General features: G+C 33.2%; 1 protein-coding gene across 1 annotated transcript in view; it reads right to left on the bottom strand.

The window, feature by feature from the left end:
- Window positions 1-26982, bottom strand: part of LOC137388933 (low-density lipoprotein receptor-related protein 3-like) — a 46963-nt gene extending 19981 nt beyond the window's left edge. The window contains exons 1-9 of the mRNA XM_068075434.1: window positions 26870-26982; window positions 25269-25398; window positions 24994-25074; window positions 18670-18859; window positions 14835-15019; window positions 11766-11891; window positions 11565-11678; window positions 1026-1242; window positions 677-795 (exon numbers count right to left, since the gene is read on the bottom strand). Coding sequence (XP_067931535.1) covers window positions 677-795; window positions 1026-1242; window positions 11565-11678; window positions 11766-11891; window positions 14835-15019; window positions 18670-18859; window positions 24994-25074; window positions 25269-25305 — 1069 coding nt within the window. The 5' untranslated portion in view covers window positions 25306-25398; window positions 26870-26982. The remainder of the gene's footprint in view (window positions 1-676; window positions 796-1025; window positions 1243-11564; window positions 11679-11765; window positions 11892-14834; window positions 15020-18669; window positions 18860-24993; window positions 25075-25268; window positions 25399-26869) is intronic.
- Window positions 26983-27077: the final 95 nt, after the last annotated feature.

Below are 27077 nucleotides of genomic sequence, written 5' to 3'. Positions count from 1 at the left end.
CTTGCATAGAAGTGTGTGTGTATAAAAAATGTAACTGTCCCACCAGAAGCTATTCAATCAAAGCTTTGAATACGATGATACTGGTACCTCTCGATACTGGTACAAATGTAAAAATGAGATATCGTACTGGCTTTGTCTGACCAAACGGTGAGATAACGTCGAGGCTCTTCCTACAGAGATAATACAAGTGTCCGAGTGAAAAAAAATTGACCTTGACCGCGGATATAGCGATTGAACCTTATGGAAAACCGAAAAAGCATCGTGTTTTATAGAACTAATAGAGCACTGATTTAGTGCCTACCTGCAACAGCAAATTTAGGGCCTACCTGCGACAACTGATTCACTGCCTACCTGCGAAAACCGATGTATTGCCTACCTGCGACAACTGATTCAGTGCCTACCTGCGACAACTGATTCATTGCTTACCTGTGACAACTGATTTAGAGCCTACCTACGGCAACTGATTCATTGCCTACCTGTGACAACTGATTCAATGCTTACCTGTGACAACTGATTCATTGCCTACCTGCGACAACTGATTTAGAGCCTACCTGTGACAACTGATTTAGAGCCTACCTGCGACAACTGATTTAGAGCCTACCTGTGAAAACTTATTCAGTGCCTATCTACGACAATTGATTTAGTGCCTACCTGCGTCAATTGATTTAGTGCCTACCTGCGACAAAGGCATAACTAAAGTTATACACAGAGCTCGGTGACATCATGACAATGTTTAGCATTGGAGCCTCATCAACACCTTCTAGTGACACAGTCTTCTGGGCACCTGAGGTCATGCTGAAATAGAGAATCAGACACCAATTCACACAAAGCTATAGCTGCAACATCTCAAAACGCTAGAACTATCCCCTCTACGAATGTAATTTCAATAGGTAGCCAATTGCCTCATAATACGAGCAAGCATTTCTAGAAACGCTAGTTATAGGGCTAATGTATGACTTCGACTGGTATGACATGTTGTTGAACAAACAATCGTAAGGATTAAGCAGACCTAACCATAAACTTACTCGCTGAGATCATAGAGTACGATTCCTACTCGGAGCCTCACAGTATCTCCTTGACTTACAACTATAGTCGTGAATGTAATAGCAATAGAAGCGGCAGCAGGAAGTGTAGCCTGTGTCCATATAAATGTTATATTATAGGGTATGAGCATTGGCCAGAATGGAAGACTCTGCAGGTCGCTACGTTTTTCATTGTTCAGTCTGACTGTTTCACTTTTACCTAAAAATAACAAATGCATCAGTAGACAACCCTTCATTTTCACCTGAACCACTGAGCACATCATGTCGTGAGTGGCTAGATACCGGCAATAGTCAATCCGAGCTATTAACATTGCACAAATTAGCTTGCAGAAGTCAAGCACAGGCAGGTCTGAAGCCGTAATCAACATAATTATTAGAATTCATTTAAACATTTTTACTGATGCATAAAGTGAGGTTGCATTTATAAGTGAAGCATTATAACATTCATTATAAGTGAAGCATTCATTATAAAGTGAAGCATTCATTATAAAGTGAAGCATTCATTATAAGTGAAGCATTCATTATAAAGTGAAGCATTCATTATAAGTGAAGCATTCATTATAAAGTGAAGCATTCATTATAAGTGAAGCATTCATTATAAGTGAAGCATTCATTATAAAGTGAAGCATTCATTATAAGTGAAGCATTCATTATAAAGTGAAGCATTCATTATAAGTGAAGCATTCATTATAAGTGAAGCATTCATTATAAAGTGAAGCATTCATTATAAGTGAAGCATTCATTATAAGTGAAGCATTCATTATAAAGTGAAGCATTCATTATAAAGTGAAGCATTCATTATAAGTGAAGCATTCATTATAAAGTGAAGCATTCATTATAAAGTGAAGCATTCATTATAAGTGAAGCATTCATTATAAAGTGAAGCATTCATTATAAGTGAAGCATTCATTATAAGTGAAGCATTCATTATAAAGTGAAGCATTCATTATAAAGTGAAGCATTCATTATAAGTGAAGCATTCATTATAAAGTGAAGCATTCATTATAAAGTGAAGCATTCATTATAAAGTGAAGCATTCATTATAAGTGAAGCATTCATTATAAAGTGAAGCATTCATTATAAAGTGAAGCATTCATTATAAAGTGAAGCATTCATTATAAAGTGAAGCATTCATTATAAGTGAAGCATTCATTATAAAGTGAAGCATTCATTATAAAGTGAAGCATTCATTATAAAGTGAAGCATTCATTATAAGTGAAGCATTCATTATAAAGTGAAGCATTCATTATAAAGTGAAGCATTCATTATAAGTGAAGCATTCATTATAAGTGAAGCATTCATTATAAGTGAAGCATTCATTATAAAGTGAAGCATTCATTATAAGTGAAGCATTCATTATAAGTGAAGCATTCATTATAAAGTGAAGCATTCATTATAAAGTGAAGCATTCATTATAAGTGAAGCATTCATTATAAAGTGAAGCATTCATTATAAAGTGAAGCATTCATTATAAGTGAAGCATTCATTATAAAGTGAAGCATTCATTATAAGTGAAGCATTCATTATAAAGTGAAGCATTCATTATAAAGTGAAGCATTCATTATAAGTGAAGCATTCATTATAAAGTGAAGCATTCATTATAAAGTGAAGCATTCATTATAAAGTGAAGCATTCATTATAAGTGAAGCATTCATTATAAAGTGAAGCATTCATTATAAAGTGAAGCATTCATTATAAAGTGAAGCATTCATTATAAAGTGAAGCATTCATTATAAGTGAAGCATTCATTATAAAGTGAAGCATTCATTATAAAGTGAAGCATTCATTATAAGTGAAGCATTCATTATAAAGTGAAGCATTCATTATAAAGTGAAGCATTCATTATAAGTGAAGCATTCATTATAAGTGAAGCATTCATTATAAGTGAAGCATTCATTATAAAGTGAAGCATTCATTATAAAGTGAAGCATTCATTATAAGTGAAGCATTCATTATAAGTGAAGCATTCATTATAAAGTGAAGCATTCATTATAAAGTGAAGCATTCATTATAAGTGAAGCATTCATTATAAAGTGAAGCATTCATTATAAAGTGAAGCATTCATTATAAAGTGAAGCATTCATTATAAAGTGAAGCATTCATTATAAGTGAAGCATTCATTATAAAGTGAAGCATTCATTATAAAGTGAAGCATTCATTATAAGTGAAGCATTCATTATAAGTGAAGCATTCATTATAAGTGAAGCATTCATTATAAAGTGAAGCATTCATTATAAGTGAAGCATTCATTATAAGTGAAGCATTCATTATAAAGTGAAGCATTCATTATAAAGTGAAGCATTCATTATAAGTGAAGCATTCATTATAAAGTGAAGCATTCATTATAAAGTGAAGCATTCATTATAAGTGAAGCATTCATTATAAAGTGAAGCATTCATTATAAGTGAAGCATTCATTATAAAGTGAAGCATTCATTATAAAGTGAAGCATTCATTATAAGTGAAGCATTCATTATAAAGTGAAGCATTCATTATAAAGTGAAGCATTCATTATAAAGTGAAGCATTCATTATAAGTGAAGCATTCATTATAAAGTGAAGCATTCATTATAAAGTGAAGCATTCATTATAAAGTGAAGCATTCATTATAAAGTGAAGCATTCATTATAAGTGAAGCATTCATTATAAAGTGAAGCATTCATTATAAAGTGAAGCATTCATTATAAGTGAAGCATTCATTATAAAGTGAAGCATTCATTATAAAGTGAAGCATTCATTATAAGTGAAGCATTCATTATAAGTGAAGCATTCATTATAAGTGAAGCATTCATTATAAAGTGAAGCATTCATTATAAAGTGAAGCATTCATTATAAAGTGAAGCATTCATTATAAGTGAAGCATTCATTATAAAGTGAAGCATTCATTATAAAGTGAAGCATTCATTATAAAGTGAAGCATTCATTATAAAGTGAAGCATTCATTATAAAGTGAAGCATTCATTATAAAGTGAAGCATTCATTATAAAGTGAAGCATTCATTATAAGTGAAGCATTCATTATAAAGTGAAGCATTCATTATAAAGTGAAGCATTCATTATAAAGTGAAGCATTCATTATAAAGTGAAGCATTCATTATAAAGTGAAGCATTCATTATAAAGTGAAGCATTCATTATAAAGTGAAGCATTCATTATAAAGTGAAGCATTCATTATAAAGTGAAGCATTCATTATAAAGTGAAGCATTCATTATAAAGTGAAGCATTCATTATAAGTGAAGCATTCATTATAAAGTGAAGCATTCATTATAAAGTGAAGCATTCATTATAAGTGAAGCATTCATTATAAAGTGAAGCATTCATTATAAAGTGAAGCATTCATTATAAGTGAAGCATTCATTATAAGTGAAGCATTCATTATAAGTGAAGCATTCATTATAAAGTGAAGCATTCATTATAAAGTGAAGCATTCATTATAAAGTGAAGCATTCATTATAAGTGAAGCATTCATTATAAAGTGAAGCATTCATTATAAAGTGAAGCATTCATTATAAAGTGAAGCATTCATTATAAAGTGAAGCATTCATTATAAAGTGAAGCATTCATTATAAAGTGAAGCATTCATTATAAAGTGAAGCATTCATTATAAGTGAAGCATTCATTATAAAGTGAAGCATTCATTATAAAGTGAAGCATTCATTATAAAGTGAAGCATTCATTATAAAGTGAAGCATTCATTATAAAGTGAAGCATTCATTATAAAGTGAAGCATTCATTATAAAGTGAAGCATTCATTATAAAGTGAAGCATTCATTATAAAGTGAAGCATTCATTATAAAGTGAAGCATTCATTATAAAGTGAAGCATTCATTATAAAGTGAAGCATTCATTATAAAGTGAAGCATTCATTATAAAGTGAAGCATTCATTATAAAGTGAAGCATTCATTATAAAGTGAAGCATTCATTATAAAGTGAAGCATTCATTATAAAGTGAAGCATTCATTATAAAGTGAAGCATTCATTATAAAGTGAAGCATTCATTATAAAGTGAAGCATTCATTATAAAGTGAAGCATTCATTATAAAGTGAAGCATTCATTATAAGTGAAGCATTCATTATAAAGTGAAGCATTCATTATAAAGTGAAGCATTCATTATAAAGTGAAGCATTCATTATAAGTGAAGCATTCATTATAAGTGAAGCATTCATTATAAAGTGAAGCATTCATTATAAAGTGAAGCATTCATTATAAAGTGAAGCATTCATTATAAAGTGAAGCATTCATTATAAGTGAAGCATTCATTATAAAGTGAAGCATTCATTATAAGTGAAGCATTCATTATAAAGTGAAGCATTCATTATAAGTGAAGCATTCATTATAAAGTGAAGCATTCATTATAAAGTGAAGCATTCATTATAAGTGAAGCATTCATTATAAAGTGAAGCATTCATTATAAAGTGAAGCATTCATTATAAAGTGAAGCATTCATTATAAAGTGAAGCATTCATTATAAAGTGAAGCATTCATTATAAGTGAAGCATTCATTATAAGTGATTATAAGTGAAGCATTCATTATAAGTGAAGCATTCATTATAAGTGAAGCATTCATTATAAGTGAAGCATTCATTATAAGTGAAGCATTCATTATAAAGTGAAGCATTCATTATAAGTGAAGCATTCATTATAAAGTGAAGCATTCATTATAAGTGAAGCATTCATTATAAAGTGAAGCATTCATTATAAAGTGAAGCATTCATTATAAGTGAAGCATTCATTATAAGTGAAGCATTCATTATAAGTGAAGCATTCATTATAAGTGAAGCATTCATTATAAAGTGAAGCATTCATTATAAGTGAAGCATTCATTATAAGTGAAGCATTCATTATAAGTGAAGCATTCATTATAAAGTGAAGCATTCATTATAAGTGAAGCATTCATTATAAAGTGAAGCATTCATTATAAAGTGAAGCATTCATTATAAAGTGAAGCATTCATTATAAAGTGAAGCATTCATTATAAGTGAAGCATTCATTATAAGTGAAGCATTCATTATAAGTGAAGCATTCATTATAAAGTGAAGCATTCATTATAAAGTGAAGCATTCATTATAAAGTGAAGCATTCATTATAAGTGAAGCATTCATTATAAGTGAAGCATTCATTATAAAGTGAAGCATTCATTATAAGTGAAGCATTCATTATAAGTGAAGCATTCATTATAAAGTGAAGCATTCATTATAAGTGAAGCATTCATTATAAGTGAAGCATTCATTATAAAGTGAAGCATTCATTATAAGTGAAGCATTCATTATAAGTGAAGCATTCATTATAAGTGAAGCATTCATTATAAAGTGAAGCATTCATTATAAGTGAAGCATTCATTATAAGTGAAGCATTCATTATAAGTGAAGCATTCATTATAAGTGAAGCATTCATTATATAAGTGAAGCATTCATTATAAGTGAAGCATTCATTATAAGTGAAGCATTCATTATAAGTGAAGCATTCATTATAAGTGAAGCATTCATTATAAGTGAAGCATTCATTATAAGTGAAGCATTCATTATAAGTGAAGCATTCATTATAAGTGAAGCATTCATTATAAGTGAAGCATTCATTATAAGTGAAGCATTCATTATAAGTGAAGCATTCATTATAAAGTGAAGCATTCATTATAAGTGAAGCATTCATTATAAGTGAAGCATTCATTATAAAGTGAAGCATTCATTATAAGTGAAGCATTCATTATAAGTGAAGCATTCATTATAAAGTGAAGCATTCATTATAAAGTGAAGCATTCATTATAAGTGAAGCATTCATTATAAGTGAAGCATTCATTATAAGTGAAGCATTCATTATAAGTGAAGCATTCATTATAAGTGAAGCATTCATTATAAGTGAAGCATTCATTATAAAGTGAAGCATTCATTATAAAGTGAAGCATTCATTATAAGTGAAGCATTCATTATAAGTGAAGCATTCATTATAAGTGAAGCATTCATTATAAGTGAAGCATTCATTATAAGTGAAGCATTCATTATAAAGTGAAGCATTCATTATAAGTGAAGCATTCATTATAAAGTGAAGCATTCATTATAAAGTGAAGCATTCATTATAAAGTGAAGCATTCATTATAAGTGAAGCATTCATTATAAGTGAAGCATTCATTATAAGTGAAGCATTCATTATAAAGTGAAGCATTCATTATAAAGTGAAGCATTCATTATAAGTGAAGCATTCATTATAAAGTGAAGCATTCATTATAAGTGAAGCATTCATTATAAGTGAAGCATTCATTATAAAGTGAAGCATTCATTATAAAGTGAAGCATTCATTATAAAGTGAAGCATTCATTATAAGTGAAGCATTCATTATAAGTGAAGCATTCATTATAAGTGAAGCATTCATTATAAGTGAAGCATTCATTATAAAGTGAATATAAGTGAAGCATTCATTATAAGTGAAGCATTCATTATAAAGTGAAGCATTCATTATAAGTGAAGCATTCATTATAAGTGAAGCATTCATTATAAGTGAAGCATTCATTATAAGTGAAGCATTCATTATAAGTGAAGCATTCATTATAAGTGAAGCATTCATTATAAGTGAAGCATTCATTATAAGTGAAGCATTCATTATAAGTGAAGCATTCATTATAAAGTGAAGCATTCATTATAAGTGAAGCATTCATTATAAGTGAAGCATTCATTATAAGTGAAGCATTCATTATAAGTGAAGCATTCATTATAAGTGAAGCATTCATTATAAGTGAAGCATTCATTATAAAGTGAAGCATTCATTATAAGTGAAGCATTCATTATAAGTGAAGCATTCATTATAAAGTGAAGCATTCATTATAAGTGAAGCATTCATTATAAGTGAAGCATTCATTATAAGTGAAGCATTCATTATAAGTGAAGCATTCATTATAAAGTGAAGCATTCATTATAAGTGAAGCATTCATTATAAGTGAAGCATTCATTATAAGTGAAGCATTCATTATAAGTGAAGCATTCATTATAAGTGAAGCATTCATTATAAGTGAAGCATTCATTATAAGTGAAGCATTCATTATAAGTGAAGCATTCATTAATAAAGTGAAGCATTCATTATAAGTGAAGCATTCATTATAAGTGAAGCATTCATTATAAGTGAAGCATTCATTATAAAGTGAAGCATTCATTATAAAGTGAAGCATTCATTATAAAGTGAAGCATTCATTATAAGTGAAGCATTCATTATAAGTGAAGCATTCATTATAAAGTGAAGCATTCATTATAAGTGAAGCATTCATTATAAGTGAAGCATTCATTATAAGTGAAGCATTCATTATAAAGTGAAGCATTCATTATAAGTGAAGCATTCATTATAAGTGAAGCATTCATTATAAAGTGAAGCATTCATTATAAGTGAAGCATTCATTATAAGTGAAGCATTCATTATAAAGTGAAGCATTCATTATAAGTGAAGCATTCATTATAAGTGAAGCATTCATTATAAGTGAAGCATTCATTATAAGTGAAGCATTCATTATAAGTGAAGCATTCATTATAAAGTGAAGCATTCATTATAAGTGAAGCATTCATTATAAGTGAAGCATTCATTATAAGTGAAGCATTCATTATAAAGTGAAGCATTCATTATAAAGTGAAGCATTCATTATAAGTGAAGCATTCATTATAAGTGAAGCATTCATTATAAAGTGAAGCATTCATTATAAAGTGAAGCATTCATTATAAAGTGAAGCATTCATTATAAGTGAAGCATTCATTATAAGTGAAGCATTCATTATAAGTGAAGCATTCATTATAAGTGAAGCATTCATTATAAGTGAAGCATTCATTATAAGTGAAGCATTCATTATAAGTGAAGCATTCATTATAAGTGAAGCATTCATTATAAAGTGAAGCATTCATTATAAGTGAAGCATTCATTATAAGTGAAGCATTCATTATAAGTGAAGCATTCATTATAAGTGAAGCATTCATTATAAAGTGAAGCATTCATTATAAGTGAAGCATTCATTATAAAGTGAAGCATTCATTATAAGTGAAGCATTCATTATAAGTGAAGCATTCATTATAAGTGAAGCATTCATTATAAGTGAAGCATTCATTATAAAGTGAAGCATTCATTATAAGTGAAGCATTCATTATAAGTGAAGCATTCATTATAAGTGAAGCATTCATTATAAGTGAAGCATTCATTATAAGTGAAGCATTCATTATAAGTGAAGCATTCATTATAAGTGAAGCATTCATTATAAGTGAAGCATTCATTATAAGTGAAGCATTCATTATAAAGTGAAGCATTCATTATAAAGTGAAGCATTCATTATAAGTGAAGCATTCATTATAAGTGAAGCATTCATTATAAAGTGAAGCATTCATTATAAGTGAAGCATTCATTATAAGTGAAGCATTCATTATAAGTGAAGCATTCATTATAAAGTGAAGCATTCATTATAAGTGAAGCATTCATTATAAGTGAAGCATTCATTATAAGTGAAGCATTCATTATAAGTGAAGCATTCATTATAAAGTGAAGCATTCATTATAAAGTGAAGCATTCATTATAAGTGAAATTATAAGTGAAGCATTCATTATAAGTGAAGCATTCATTATAAAGTGAAGCATTCATTATAAGTGAAGCATTCATTATAAGTGAAGCATTCATTATAAGTGAAGCATTCATTATAAGTGAAGCATTCATTATAAAGTGAAGCATTCATTATAAGTGAAGCATTATAAAGTGAAAAATCAATTAGAATTAATAAGAGCAATACGCTATATTATATATACTATACCCACAGTATAATTGCCCACAGTATAATTGCCCACAGTATAATTGCCCACAGTATAATTGCCCACAGTATAATTGCCCACAGTATAATTGCCTACAGTATAATTGCCCACAGTATAATTGCCCACAGTATAATTGCCCACAGTATAATTGCCCACAGTATAATTGCCCACAGTATAATTGCCCACAGTATAATTGCCTACAGTATAATTGCCCACAGTATAATTGCCCACAGTATAATTGCCCACAGTATAATTGCCCACAGTATAATTGCCCACAGTATAATTGCCCACAGTATAATTGCCTACAGTATAATGCTGAAATGAGTGTTACTAGCCCAGTCGCATCTTCAGAAAAATGAAAAATATTAAAATCAATTTTATTACAAGGACCGTTGTTTATTGTTTTGTTACGCATTGAATTAATATGAACAACAGGCAAACTTTAATAGGATATCAAAAGGTGTTGAAGTACATGTAGATTAGAACAGGAATAATTGGCAGGATTGCGTGACCAGAAGACTATGTCACGAGAAGGTGTTGACGAAGATCCAAACAAAAAGAGATATTAGTCAGGCTATTGAAAAATATATAAGCAGATGCTAGTAAAATGTTAATTACGAATAACTGCTGAATGCCCAGCGTTGCATGGGTAATAAAAAAGTTTTTGCCCAGTAAATTCATTTGTAATAAACGTACAGCATTCAACATTTACCATTCTAACTTTTAGATGAAGGCGTTTATTTTTATGTGTGCTAGCATGTTTAATTTAGTTTATGCTATATATAATGTACATGTAATTATGGCATTTTGGGGAAGACTGGGCACATATTTTTCTGCTAATAGTTCAGGCGTGCAGATGAAGTGTGCATATCTTAATCAGTCGCCATTAAAGATTGGGATGTGTAATAAGTATGTCTACAATTATTCCATAGTATGGCAAGGTGGCCGCGTGGTGTAGTGATTACCACGCCTGTTTGCAAAACTGGGGATTCTGAGTGCAATTCTATCGCATTTAATTTTATCGCTATAACTGAACATACGACAGACCAACCAACAAACACTACGATGCATTTATATACACCCTTTTAGAATAGACCAATCAGGACGGATGGCTGTCACGAGATCATACCAGTTCCTAGTATGAAAGCCCTCACATTTAGCAGAAAAGTATCATTCTACCTTTGCCTGTGAATAGCAGCAAGTCAGAAGTTTCTCTGGTAAAATATCCAATCTCGGTGATATTGGACAGGAACAAAAACTACAAAGCCTCGCACTAACGTTATTAATTTTCTGATCGCCAACTACATTACTTATGGGTTATCTATTGAGAATATTTTTGTGACTTTATCGCGTATCACTCATGGCATTGGTATCCTTTGATGAGTGCCATGTTTGACTCATAAAAGGATTGTTTTGTAAGATGAAACATTAAAAAATACACATCATAGAAAAGCTTAATTTTACACACCATATCTTCACCCCTTTGTATATTTAAAATTCTCAATAGATGCTATGAAAGACGGATCTTTGAGGCATAAAACAGCAGTGATTACAAGAAATAGCCCTCGGACCAATGTAAATAGCCCTCGGACCAATGTAAATAGCCCTCAAACCAATGTAAATAGCCCTCTGACCAATGTAAATAGCCCTCTGACCAATGTAAATAGCCCTCTGACCAATGTAAATACCCCTCTGACCAATGTAAATAGCACTCGGACCAATGTTAATAGCCCCCAGCACAACAGGGATCACCTCCTTACCATTGCAGCCTCTGATACTTTGCTTTGAACGATAGCTTGTAGAACTGTATTGCACACACATGCAGTTGTCTGGCGCCATGCACTGGCTTCCGTAATCCAGCTGCGTACAGCAACCTGAAGACACAGATCCAACACCGTCAACAAATGGCAGACAAGTGCGAGATGTTAGAGAAATATTCATCGTATAGCTGCTGCACTTACTGTTGCAGTCAGACTCGTCTATGGCTCCATCGCACTCCTCGCGGCCATTGCACCCCCACTCCTTCGGCAGGCAGATGTACTCATGGTTGACTGTCACAGGGCATTTTCTCCACGGCTCTGCACAATCTGCTCATAACATACAAGGCAGTAGATGGTAAATATTCAACTCTTGGGCCATAAAAAGATAACATTTTAGCATATGGGTGTCAGCAGCTATAGACAAGTCAGAAAACACGCATGGCAAAACCACAAGTGTTACTAGTAAATACATGTATTTATCTTTCCACAAATGATAATTATTGTTTTCTATTCCGTAACATCAACATACTACATCCACCATCGCATTTTTTAGTTTGGGAACTTTCTGCTACTACAACCTATAATTCACTAGCCCCCCAAATACTATCAGATTACCAGCTTTTGAAACACTTTTGTTCAACTCACTCAATAATTCCTGAATTCTGTCCTCTCTCTTTTGTTTTTGCATGTAATGAAAACATCATTTTCTGATGATTTACTAATACAATAAAAAATTATACATACATGTACATGGCTAAGATTATACATACATGTACATGGCTAAGATTATACATACATGTACATGGCTAAGATTATACATACATGTACATGGCTAAGATTTTCTATTATGAGAATCTTGCATAAAAGTTGGTGAATTTTCCAGGTTTTTCAAGCTTTCTCAAACTTTTTGTATGTCATAACACAACATCTTATACATCTAAAACTGTAAAAAGTTTTAAAATAGCGTAAAATGGCGTTCAAATAGAGGATTTACGCTATACGTACATCAAAATATAATAACTGTGACGATCATCCCTGCTCATACATACTCTCATCAGTATTAATATATATTTAAAAAAGTGTAGGCCTAAAGCCAGTCTATGTTAGTGAAACCAACAGGAAATAATTCATAATTATTTGTCCTACAATTTTTTGCATATTTCATTTTGCAAATGAAGTATGAAAGTCTTTTTTTTATTGTTGAAGATCGAGACCATGATAATTTTAAGTTAGCGCCGATAGTGTGATAACAATAATTAAAATAGAGTGTCATGGTCATGATTAAAGTTTGTTTACAATGCTGGTGTTTCAAGGCCAATTATTATTGTGAAAAACCACTAAAAGTGTTAAATGTTCTATTTTACTAAAGGTTTGTCTAGATGGGGCAGTGAGATAATTATAATAATTTTTACAAGCGAGCCTATTACTATCATGGCAAATTTAAATGACCAGCGTGAAGCTGTCTTGCAGGTGTTAATAATGGTAAAACTACTGCTTGGAGATTAAAATGCTTACAAATTATATCTAAACTGTAACAAAAGTTGTTTCACTTTTTTAGAACATCTTAAAATTTATATTTTATATATATACAAAGAACAACAATAATAAAACTGAATGATACTTGCGGACACATTACCATCACGACATCAACGACCAACAAAACATTTATTTTAATCCCATTTTTAAGTTAATATCTACTATATTGTACAGTTTATGACAGGATAAAGCATGAACATTATGAAAATAAAGAACCTTTTGTAAAATTGCATGTTAATATATATTTTCAGTCAAATATTAATGGGAGGTACTTGAATAACGAGAAGCTCGTAGTTAGCCTTAAAAATATCGCTTGAATATCTTTTGCCACACTTGGGAGAGAAAACGACATCTTTTTTATCATAAAAAATCTTACCCACATATGGACTAGTAGTTATTTATCAGTGTAACTCTGTGAACAGAGACAATACTTTATCTACAGTAATAAAACTGCTGTTTCCATTTATTAATGAAAAGTTTTAATCTATAATAATTGCTAGTTGTGGAACAGAAAGGTTTAACACTTAATATCGTGTGCTAACTCTCTGTTCTCTCTTTACAAAAGAAACACAAAGCAGTTCAGTCTACCTGATCCGAGGGAGATAAGATCACAGTTACTCTCATCAGCGGCGTTAGGGCAATCAGGGTAACCATTGCATTTCTGGATTGTCGACAAGTAGCAGGCGCCATATGCCGTGCCTCCGCAAGAGGCAGTGCCGAGCTGAGAGCATGGCACAAGGCCTCACGGAGCAACATCAGCTACCATGTATCGACAGACACATGTATCTAACACATTCATTCCACTCGTATCCATGTCTGAGTGGCTCTATGAGTGAGTCACTGAGGGGATAGCCTGACTCACATCACTAGATGTGGTTATTTCTTGACTAATATATTATCCATATCATCATGCGGAACCTGCCAACCTAGAGGCAGGTAGACTAAGTAACAGCTTACCCTTGTCATAGAAAGCTAAGCAATACCACGCATATTGACTGTCATGGATCTACCAAACTGTCTAATGACTTTTACAAATGGCACAACCATATAGATCGATATGATAACCAAATCTGATGCCATAGTTATGATGCTTTTGGACTCCTTGCATAAGGAGTACACAACTCCCTACATAGAGGGAGTACGCAACTCCCTATAAATAGGGAGTGCACAATTGGTTACACTTTGGTTACAATTTGGTTGCTCAGATTCTAATCCCCTACCCCAGGATTTTTATAGGAAATGCAATAGTTTTTACCTGGATTGTCCTACAAACAAGGTAATTGAATTAAATAGGGTACATTGACAGCAGAGAAGCCGATGTGTGGCGAGGGCAACAGTAATAACCCGATACTTTTTAAAATTATTCCTTGGTTTTTAGCAAGGTTTTTATTCCTTGGTTTGGTATGACAAGCAAATGCTTGCCTTGTGACACACTCGGTTCATTGAATTCATTTGCAAGTCTTCAACAAAGTAATTAATGTGTCAGCCACACATCACTGGAACCGGTATTGGGAAGATAACTCCAAGTTCATGAATACGCGTAAGACCAAGCAAATACTTAGCGTGTACCCTATGATAGATGTGTTTGTAAAATTTTGTTACACGTACCTCTCTACCAAACAATATACAGTAATACAAGGCACATAACAAACTGTAAAGCTATTATGAAAATTCTGATGTCATCACCTAATGGAAGTACTTATCCAATATGGTACAATCATAGAAGCAACTAACAGGAATGTGTTTCGGCTGCATAGAAGACATCTACGAAGGGTCCTTCCCCCGGTTGCCAGTCATCATTAATATACAGAACTGTTAATTTAGACCTGCTTCTGGAGGCGTAAAAGACGAAGTTGGGTTGGGTAGTAGATTGGTGCTCATCAGAGACATAAATGCTCCCGTGTCCAGTTATATTCCCACTGTAAATAACAGATGATACTTCAAGATGAGAAGCAGAAAGATAGAAGCAACTGCTTGGACTGTCTAAAATGATGAATTAAGGTAGTAGTTGGATTTTCCAAAATAACGACTCGCATTAACTCTTGGATTTTCCGAAATGATGGCACGCTGTAACTTTCCATAACATATCAACTTGTTCGTGATTCAGCTGCATCCTTAGGAATTTCCAAAAAAAATTCTAATAGAGACAAAATATACAAAAAGAAACAGAATCTGGAAAGTTGTTTCCAAGATGGAAGAAAAATCTGGAATAAACATGAAAAAATGATGAGAGGAATAAATTATAAATTTGGAACTTATTATACGTAATAAATGAAAATAAGTTGACAGATGTAACACAATTGTCTTGACTCACTTACTGAGCTCATAATATAAACACTGGTAAAAGTAGCAACAAAAATTTCACCACACTAAGTATTGCTTTTAGTGTGAGGCATACCAGTGTCAGCATTTGAATTTGTAGATATAGCAGTACAGTGCACCTTCGAGATACGATGTTAATTCGTTCCAGGGTTGGCATCGTATGGTGAAAAATTCGTATATCGGGGTATAGAGACCATTGTAATTAAACAATGCAAACACCCCCTGGTCAAAATCGTCAATTTTTTTTACAAAAATGTGTACATATTGACAATTAGCAACAAAATAGTATGCTAACTTTAGTAATTATAGTTACCTACAGTAACTGTATTGTATTTAGTGTATTTTAATGGTTATGATCTGCAATAAAACGCAAAATTATAATGTGTGTACCAAATGCAGTACGTACGGTAAGGAGTTCTTGCCTTCAAAAGGTACGCATAACATAAACTTTGAATTCACTTCAAGTAAGTTTAGCTTGCTAAACTTAAAACTAAGTTTTAGTATGTATCAACTTTTTATCACGAAATTTTATCCTTCAGCAGTTCTTATTTTCACTTTCACTATAAACTTTAGCCTATCTGTTTGAAACCTTTTTCAACCTAAATCAATAAGGCCGAGCGATGCAGTTATAGAAAGCGGCACCTCACACACTTGACCATTTAATGGCTACCGAAAAGAAAAATAAAATTTTATTTTCTACACAGGACGTACATACCTTTGGAGTAACGTGGCTTTAGCTGGTACAAGTAGCGAGTAAAAGAGTTGAGGCAAAAGCGTATCAATGCTAATTATGGTGCTGTACACTTGAAAATAAATTTAAAACGTAATGAATTGGAATTTTTTAGCAGGCTAAAAGAAGTTGTCCATTCCTGTCCAATTCTTCTACCTTTTCAACGAGAAAATTGCTAGCTAGCGCTTGTAAAAGGATCCAGAGAATGTGGTACAGTAGTTTGTCTTGTATGAAATGTGCACAAAAATCAATGTAACCATACATACAAAGTTTGTAAGTATTTATACCCTATGGGGGGACAGGGCTTTAGCAAGTTTCAGAAAGTAATGTGGATGCGTCAACTATCCTGAGCAGCTAGTTATATGCGTTACATACATACATACGATGAATTGTATTCACGTAGAAGATAACAAGCCCATATGCAAAGACATGGTTAAACAAGAGAATAGAACATAAAATCAAAAGGAAACAAATAAAATATGAAAAACATGCCACACAAGAGATAAATAATATATATTATACATGCATTGTTTTAATGTACCAGTCCACATCAGTAAATTAAACACATAAAATATTTCTGCGAATGCGGGTTTCCTGTATCTTCTACATCCTCGCCTTTACTAAATGGTTGCTCCTTTTGTATGCTGATCACGTGCATGACCTAGCTCATTCAAATCTTCAGTCGAAAGCTCTTTCTTGTGCTTGCTTTAATGGAGTTCTTGTTTTAATAATAATTGCAAATGCTGATTGATTGTGATCATATTCCTTGACAATGTTGATAATACGGGTCCCTTCTTCTTATTTACGACATCCAACTTTGTTAACATAGAAATCAATTTTCCTTTGTTTTGTAACGTTTGTATCGGTCTCAGATTCCATAGATAACGAATTAAATGTAGATACTTGTAGTTATATACGTATGCTGACTTAAAAGTTTAGAGTAAAAGGTATAATAACGCTACAAATGAATATTTGCTCTCACTTGTGCATTTTACACGAAATTTTCCACGCGGATATGAGAGAAGTCGATCATCGTGTCTCTTCTAAACGTTCTAAGAATTTTTTCGGGAAACCATATTTCGGTGTCTTTTTTATTTCGACGTGTGTTATGAGCACACCGACGGCCAAATTTTAACTCAGGCGAAATTTTTCTCAAATTCGTATGGTGAAATAAAATTCGTATAGCGAGGTGAAGATATCACAATGTTTGACTTCGTAAGGTGAAAAAATCGTATATCAGGGTAATCGTATCTCGAGGGTGCACTGTACAAGTATAGCAGTTGGACATATTTAAGAAGATCAGCAATGAGAGAGGATGGAAAAACAACTAGAATGGCCTATTATGTGAAAACTAATGCTTCAGCATGCATATCATATATATTATATATTGTTATATATTATATCTACTGTACATTAGATATATTACAGTTTATTCATATTACTAAAATTAAAGTTATAAAATTGTTCTACAAATCAATAGATTTTTAATATTTTAATAATTTAGCCTTTACCTACAGGGGAGTAATGCGCCCTCCCTGGCTATATAAGAAAGTTTCTTTGTCATAAGTTCAATGAGCTACAGATAAGTCAAATAGTCTATGCATTATATAATTCATATTATAAAAAATCTAAGACCTTTTCTTCGATTTAAAACATTCTGCTAATAAATAGTTTTGTACATGTATGTATACACTGAATGGACTGCATAAACTTCAATTTTATTGAGCACTTTCATCTAAAGATACAGCTACATCGCGTTAATTTATTTAACATTTATATCAAAAATTATAATCGCAGTTTCCATGAATTACAAAGAGACAAAAAGGCAAAAAGCTAATCCAGTCTGGTGGTGAGGGTATTACTGAGATGACTACGTGAAGCTGGAGTTCAATCAAGAGCTATCTAAGACAGATTGTACACTGTTATTCATCATGAATTGTACTCTTTCTTCTAGAAATTGTACAACAGCTACTATCTAATACATTCCACAAATGTCGTACAATCTAGCTAGCAACATACATAAAAATTTAAATAATACTTCTACGGCTTACATAATGGAAGGAAATTTTCATTTTGGCATTAACATTTTCCAAACTTTCAAATTCTTGCACCTAGCAAACATATCAGCCATTTATCAAGTAGTTCTACAAAGGCAATTCATAATCGCACCAAGTTTTCAAACGACAATATGCATTACGTTTCGGATGCATTGTAGCTTTAAATTATACTACTAAAATAAACCGTGATAATAATAATTACAAAAATGTTGAACAGTATATCATCTTAAAATTTTTGTTGGAAACTACAAACTTCTCAAATAAAAACCTGTTGCATAAAAATTGCAGATAAATTAGTCAATGATAATTGACAGCCGTCAACAAGTGCACATCATCAGGTGTACAGTATGATAAGTTGTCCTTACTAAAATGGTATGATTGTATAATCATTCAAAACCCTCAACCGCACAGGTAAAACCAGGTACTTCTGTAACACACAGTATCTGCTTTAGTTCCTCACCTGACAATAACATATCCGTCATGAGGAAGGTCCTCGAGAACATAGGTGAGGTTGAATGTGATTGCTCCGCCGGCGCTGGCCTGCCAGGATGACTTTCTGAGACAGTCTGGTACGGCGAGCTTAACCAACCTATCTCCAAACCACGAACTGTCCCAACTATGTTCGATTGTGTAATGGTGGCCTGACGACACTAGAGCAGACCAGAACATACAGATGTAGCTAGTAAAGCTATAGACAGCGGATGATGTCTAACTGGCACTGTCCGAATGTATTGAGAGACAAGATGACATGCGACTGAAGGGAAAATGGAGAAAAGTTGCAAACCTTGCATACAAGCAGTTATCAATTCAACATTATATATAATAAAATGTTGATTATATTATATATGCTGATTGTATACATTATAAATTCAATACAACATAAAATCAGTTTTATATCAATGAATTACCTTGTGAGGTGAGAGATAATTGTTCAGTATTTACAAGGAAATTCGTCGATATAAAACTGATTTTATTTATAATTGTAAGACAGCTAAAAATTAAAAGCGAGCAATGCCAATGGCCACAAGCTATAGAAAGGTACATGAGTAGGAAGCCTCGAGAAGCACTCAAGTGCTGTGACGAGGAAGCGAGTAGAGAGCAGACACTGATGACATCCATCAATCAGTGCTCTATTGCTTACTGAATACATTCACATTTGTATGAGTGTCTCTCACCTCATGTGATAAAGGAAGTCACAGCAAACACAGCAAATAGTAGCTCACATCTAACAATGTCAGAATGGCAACTACAGTACTTATTGAATGTGAACACTATAGTAGCTTACATCTAACAGTGTCAGAATTGCAACTACAGTACTTATCGAATGTGAACACTATAGTAGCTTACATCTAACAATGTCAGAATTGCAACTACAGTACTTATCGAATGTGAACACTATAGTAGCTCACATCTAACAATGTCAGAATTGCAACTACAGTACTTATCGAATGTGAACACTATAGTAGCTTACATCTAACAGTGTCAGAATTGCAACTACAGTACTTATCGAATGTGAACACTATAGTAGCTTACATCTAACAATGTCAGAATTGCAACTACAGTACTTATCGAATGTGAACACTATAGTAGCTCACATCTAACAATGTCAGAATTGCAACTACAGTACTTATCGAATGTGAACACTATAGTAGCTCACATCTAACAATGTCAGAATTGCAACTACAGTACTTATCGAATGTGAACACTATAGTAGCTCACATCTAACAATGTCAGAATTGCAACTACAGTACTTATCGAATGTGAACACTATAGTAGCTTACATCTAACAATGTCAGAATTGCAACTACAGTACTTATCGAATGTGAACACTATAGTAGCTCACATCTAACAATGTCAGAATTGCAACTACAGTACTTATCGAATGTGAACACTATAGTAGCTCACATCTAACAATGTCAGAATTGCAACTACAGTACTTATCGAATGTGAACACTATAGTAGCTCACATCTAACAATGTCAGAATTGCAGCTACAGTACTTATCGAATGTGAACACTATAGTAGCTCACATCTAACAATGTCAGAATTGCAACTACAGTACTTATCGAATGTGAACACTATAGTAGCTCACATCTAACAATGTCAGAATTGCAACTACAGTACTTATCGAATGTGAACACTATAGTAGCTTACATCTAACAATGTCAGAATTGCAACTACAGTACTTATCGAATGTGAACACTATAGTAGCTCACATCTAACAATGTCAGAATTGCAACTACAGTACTTATCGAATGTGAACACTATAGTAGCTTACATCTAACAATGTCAGAATTGCAACTACAATACTTATTGAATGTGAACACTATAGTAGCTCACATCTAACAATGTCAGAATTGCAACTACAGTACTTATCGAATGTGAACACTATAGTAGCTTACATCTAACAATGTCAGAATTGCAACTACAGTACTTATCGAATGTGAACACTATAGTAGCTCACATCTAACAATGTCAGAATTGCAACTACAGTACTTATCGAATGTGAACACTATAGTAGCTTACATCTAACATTGTCAGAATTGCAACTACAGTACTTATCGAATGTGAACACTATAGTAGCTTACATCTAACAATGTCAGAATTGCAACTACAGTACTTATCGAATGTGAACACTATAGTAGCTCACATCTAACAATGTCAGAATTGCAACTACAGTACTTATCGAATGTGAACACTATAGTAGCTTACATCTAACAATGTCAGAATTGCAACTACAATACTTATTGAATGTGAACACTATAGTAGCTTACATCAAACAATGTCAGAATTGCAACTACAGTACTTATCGAATGTGAACACTATAGTAGCTAACATCTAACAATGTCAGAATTGCAACTACAGTACTTATCGAATGTGAACACTATAGTAGCTTACATCTAACAATGTCAGAATTGCAACTACAGTACTTATCGAATGTGAACACTATAGTAGCTCACATCTAACAATGTCAGAATTGCAACTACAGTACTTATTGAATGTGAACACTATAGTAGCTCACATCTAACAATGTCAGAATTGCAACTACAGTACTTATTGAATGTGAACACTATAGTAGCTTACATCTAACAATGTCAGAATTGCAACTACAGTACTTATCGAATGTGAACACTATAGTAGCTCACATCTAACAATGTCAGAATTGCAACTACAGTACTTATTGAATGTGAACACTATAATAGCTTACATCTAACAATGTCAGAATTGCAACTACAGTACTTATTGAATGTGAACACTATAGTAGCTCACATCTAACAATGTCAGAATTGCAGCAAATATAGGTGAAAGTAGACCATTTGACTAGATTTGTCAACTGTAAGATATATTGCTATCTTTATATATAAAAAACAAGGTGTTTTTTTCTGAGTTGGTCCAGACCTGCACAATTATATTTATTTTTCAAATGACCAAACAACATCTATTAACATGGATATCCAAGAAAATAATGATAAAACCTATCTATAATATAAAATCTATGCTAATGAGGGACAAAAATTTCAAAGTTGACTTGCAACAAAATTCACATTACCGTTATTTGGTATCAACAGATTCAACATGTCTTACTCTGCTGTGTTGTAGGTGCAAAATATGTGGAAATGTGATTACAAGCTCTTAAAAGCTCAAAAACGAACAGTTCATTGCAGCCATTACGAAAATGCCGTAGGTTGGAATCAATTTCCAAAGCGGCTCAAATGGGACGTCGTTGTACAAAATGGCTTCTGCTTACACTTTTATGCCACCTCATTCGTAGAAATATTTTCACAAATATACTTCACGCATTTAATAAAACCATGTCTATTGTCCTTACAAGTCTATTTCGTCATCATCATAATGCTGTGACTTTGAGCACTGAAATCTCGTTTCGTTTAACCTTAGCTCGAAGGAGTGTATATCATCCTCTGATAAACATGAGGAGCCTGTTGGTCACCTGCGTTAGTCGAAAAATGCTGCAGAAACTGCGACTTGGCAGAAAGTGTGGGTCATATGATCAGATTACGACTAGAGGATTAGACCAAGTTGAAACGATACTGTAAAGTAGCGAGCATTTATATTGGATACAGGCTTTTTGGTAGAACCCGAAGTATTTGTCATAAACTAGTGCTACGAGACGTTTCATATCGAGCCTTTTATTGGCCTTTAATTTCATGTGACAACATCACATCTCAAAATGATAACCAAACTGGAGTACGTCAGCCAAATAAAGAGATTCTAAGCTACGGCGTTTTTGTGATGGCTGCGATTAAGTGTCCGTTTGTGAGCTTTTAAGAGATTGTAATCGCATTACCACATATTTTGCACCTACGACACAGCAGAGTAAGACATGGTAAACCTTTTGATACCAAATAACTGTAATGGGAATTTTGTTGCATATCAACCTTTACGGATACAGAGATGTGTCTAAATTGCTGTTCTACCTAAAATCAAATCAGTAAAAACAGATTTGAATAAAATCATATGTATGCCAAATAATTACTGATATTTCAAATCCTCCACCTGGTATTAACAATTTAAATCTTCCACCTGGTGTACACAATTCAAATCTTCCACCTGGTGTACACAATTCAAATCTTGCACCCGGTGTGCACAATTCAAATCTTCCACCTGGTGTACACAATTCAAATCTTCCACCTGGTGTACACAATTCAAATCTTCCACCTGGTGTACACAATTCAAATCTTGCACCCGGTGTACACAATTCAAATCTTTCACCCGGTGTGCACAATTCAAATCTTCCACCTGGTGTACACAATTCAAATCTTGCACCCGGTGTGCACAATTCAAATCTTGCACCTGGTGTACACAATTCAAATCTTGCACCTGGTGTACACAATTCAAATCTTGCACCCGGTGTGCACAATTCAAATCTTGCACCCGGTGTGCACAATTCAAATCCTCCACCTGGTGTACACAATTCAAATCTTGCACCCGGTGTACACAATTCAAATCTTGCACCTGGTGTACACAATCCAAATCTTGCACCCGGTGTGCACAATTCAAATCTCGCACCCGGTGTACACAATTCAAATCTTGCACCCAGTGTACACAATTCAAATCTTCCACCCGGTGTGCACAATTCAAATCTTGCACCCGGTGTACACAATTCAAATCTTGCACCCGGTGTACACGATTCAAATCTTGCACCTGGTGTACATAATTCAAATCTTCCACCCGGTGTGCACAATTCAAATCTTGCACCCGGTGTGCACAATTCAAATCTTGCACCCGGTGTGCACAATTCAAATCTTGCACCCGGTGTACACAATTCAAATCTTCCACCCGGTGTGCACAATTCAAATCTTCCACCTGGTGTACACAATTCAAATCTTGCACCTGGTGTACACAATTCAAATCTTGTACCCGGTGTGCACAATTCAAATCTTGCACCCGGTGTGCACAATTCAAATCTTCCACCTGGTGTACACAATTCAAATCTTGCACCTGGTGTACACAATTCAAATCTTGCACCTGGTGTACACAATTCAAATCTTGCACCCGGTGTACACAATTCAAATCTTTCACCCGGTGTACACAATTCAAATCTTGCACCCGGTGTACACAATTCAAATCTTGCACCTGGTGTGCACAATTCAAATCTTAAACCAGCAAATAATTATTAGGAAATACCTCACAAATAATCATATATACAGATTCTTGCATTAGAAAACTCATAGCGTAACTAGAGTACAGTGGACTCTCCTACAACGTAAACGTCCTTTTACATGAATTCCACAAAACGTTAAGAATTTATGTAGCTTTTGCTTTGTATTATGTAAAATATTTCTTATAACAAAAGCGTCAAGTCGGTGCAAGTTCTCAAATTTGATTTGAATAAGGAGAATCCCATAGTTGGCCTTAAAATATAATTTCTTTTTCTGTCACATTTGGGCAAGAAAATGACATATAGAAGTATTTCTATTGTATATACTAGGACCATTGTAGTCTAGTGTGCCATGAGAGATCGTCAGGTATGCCGATAAACAGCAGGTAATAAGTAGATGTACAATTATTCAGAAATACCTAAAGACGATCAATTGGTGCAGGTGCTGCAGTGACGGTCGACCAAGATGAAGGTCACAAGTTGGAGTATCGTTGAAAGCGATGTTAGATGTCATGGTTAGAGTTTATCCTAAACTCTAACCATGACTTCGAACAGACAAACAGACACAGCTCTTAATATAGTAAAACATGAACAGGTGTTTTACTATATTTTATACAATCATACACAATTTCTTTTCTTTACTACATCGATATTGCTGTGTAGAAAAAAAAAGATTTAAACTGACATTAAAGGTATGCACTCTCCTTCATTTAAAGTAAAATTACTGTTATCAAGAACTCTAAACCAAGTGAAAATAATAACAAAAAAGACATGTTGTCTACATGTATTTTACTGTTCGTATAACGTAAAACCTCTATAACACGAACGTTCTCAGAACGGATTATTCACGTTGTAGGATCGTTTACTGTAACTATATATACATATACACATATAAATATTAACAAAAGATCATTACATAAAAATTCAATAACATAAACTTTAACTTTTTAGTTACTGTCTGACGTTTTAAAAGTTTTCAAACGCGTTTACCGCCTGCAAATACCATTGGCTAAACATGGTAATTAACGCCACAAATCATTTTAAACTAGATTACGTAAACTACCCTTCACAGCGATAAGGCTGAGCAGTTGGAAAAAGGATTGGCTGCTTTACATATGCATATGTAGATGTGACAAAAATAGGACTTCATCCTGAGCTCACTTACCTGGTGATAGGAATGTACCGGAACATTGTGAAGTTGCAGCCAACTGGCCTACTTGTATATAACTGAGAAGTAGATGAGTAACTGCAAGTAAGTGAGCATTTGAATTAGTTCCAAACTATAATAGTTACGAGACTCTAGAGTAAAGCAACGAATGTTTTCACACCTTTATATATAGTTCTGTATCGGTTATGAATGGTAAACATAAAATATGGTAATGGAAAATTAGCACAGATAGAAAGATAACAAAAGAGAGTTAACTTAGTAAAATTTCTCACCTATAAACTTTGCATAGAACAGCTGAATAAGCTGCATGTTGAATCAAGTAAATATTCTTTATTCACCAGTCATGCACTTGTTATGATACTTCACCAATTGCTTGCTATTGATGCTAATCACTTAAATCACCTAAAAATAAACTGAGTAGAATGAATGGTGTAAATATGAATTATATAAATATGAATGTACTAGTCAGGGAGGTACAAATTACATTGGAATGTAACAGAAAAGTTAATAGAAAATATAACAAAGGTTTATCAATGCCTATAAACAGATATACAGTCATTAACAGCCATACTAAAACGTATGAATATACAAAGTCCTGTCAATTATGAATGTATTCAAGCCCGAAATATTGTGGTGATCAAATTAATTGTTCATCATAATTCTGATCCAAATATCTAGCTTTATAGCAAATAGGCAGAGAAACCATTGCCATATGCTGTCCTTTTTAAACACTACCAGATAAAATCTCACGTATTTTCTGAGAAAATGCTCTGTCAATATCTGGTATAACAATGATATGAATCTTCATGAAAGTCAAAGCTGTTTAAAGTCGAACAGTAATATAGTTGAATAGTAATATATATCTTATTTGCAATATTCCTGATAAGCAAAGATTCTTTTACAAGAATGGTAGGCCATGTAAAACTGTTTGTTTGTACACAGAACACTTATTTTGTGGTTTATATCCAAGCAAGCGCTAGAAGATTAGCTTGTTGCTTACAAGGCATATTTGGAGCTAAAATCTGACTATTTTAGATTAAGCAATGATTGATAATGCGTCATCATATAGTGTGCTTTTTGATCTATTACAAAAATGATAACACTATGACAAGTATGAGAAAGAAGTGAATTGCTCCTTTTCCCTTCATTCCTCTTCATCGTTTCCAATCTCTTCACCCTTTTTTCCCTATTTTCTTCTATCCTTTTTGCTCTCTTTATATCTGTCTCTCACACCTCCCTTATTTCCTTTCCGCCTTCCCCTTGACCCACCCCTTGACCCATCCTAAAAGCTTCATCAACATTATAGTTTACAACCCTGCCCCTAATGTCAACATCAATATTATAATCAACATACTAAATGACATATTTATGGCATCATTGTATATTCTCTGAACAAAAATGAGTTGTTAGATTAGACAGGGTTCATGTCGTAAACAACTATATTTGTATCACTTTAGAAAATGGAGATACGCTGGCAAATAGTAACTTCTGTGGGCTATTTGAAACAAGTACATGTATACTATGCTGTCCGTGTTCCCACTCCAAATTCTTTCAGTGCTTCTTTGAACTTTCGCCTTCTAATTAAGCTCTATCATTGCGGATTAAGAAGGAACATACTTTGTGATTATGAGCCCAATAACTTACACATTAACAAGCTTGATGAGTAGCGCAGCGTTTATAAAATATTTACAAAAGATTTTGTTGTATAAAGTGAACTATTATGTAACCGACTAAGCTAAAGTTGATTTACTCGTACCAGATCGGCTATGACACAACCAAAGGGGAAGCTAAATCAACAAACTTCCTCCTATTATCACCATATTTTAAGATAATATACTCGACGAGCAAAATTTAAAGTAGTTCCAATAAATACCATGTATAAAATATATTCCTGGGTAGCACAATTTAGCGAATTTACACCGATCAGCGTTCAGAAATTAGTCTTTTGTGTTTACGTTTGTGACTGAGCCATTTCCCAAATTATGGTACGACAGAAAAACGTCCACAATGTATGAAGGACATAGTACAGCGTCGACCAAACTAATTACCTACTGGCTCTGCGTACGGGCCATGTTACAATA

Source organism: Watersipora subatra, chromosome 2 (genome assembly GCF_963576615.1).
Source record: "Watersipora subatra chromosome 2, tzWatSuba1.1, whole genome shotgun sequence".
NCBI classification, from domain to species: Eukaryota; Metazoa; Bryozoa; class Gymnolaemata; order Cheilostomatida; family Watersiporidae; genus Watersipora; species Watersipora subatra.
This window is presented reverse-complemented; position numbering and strand designations above follow the sequence as displayed.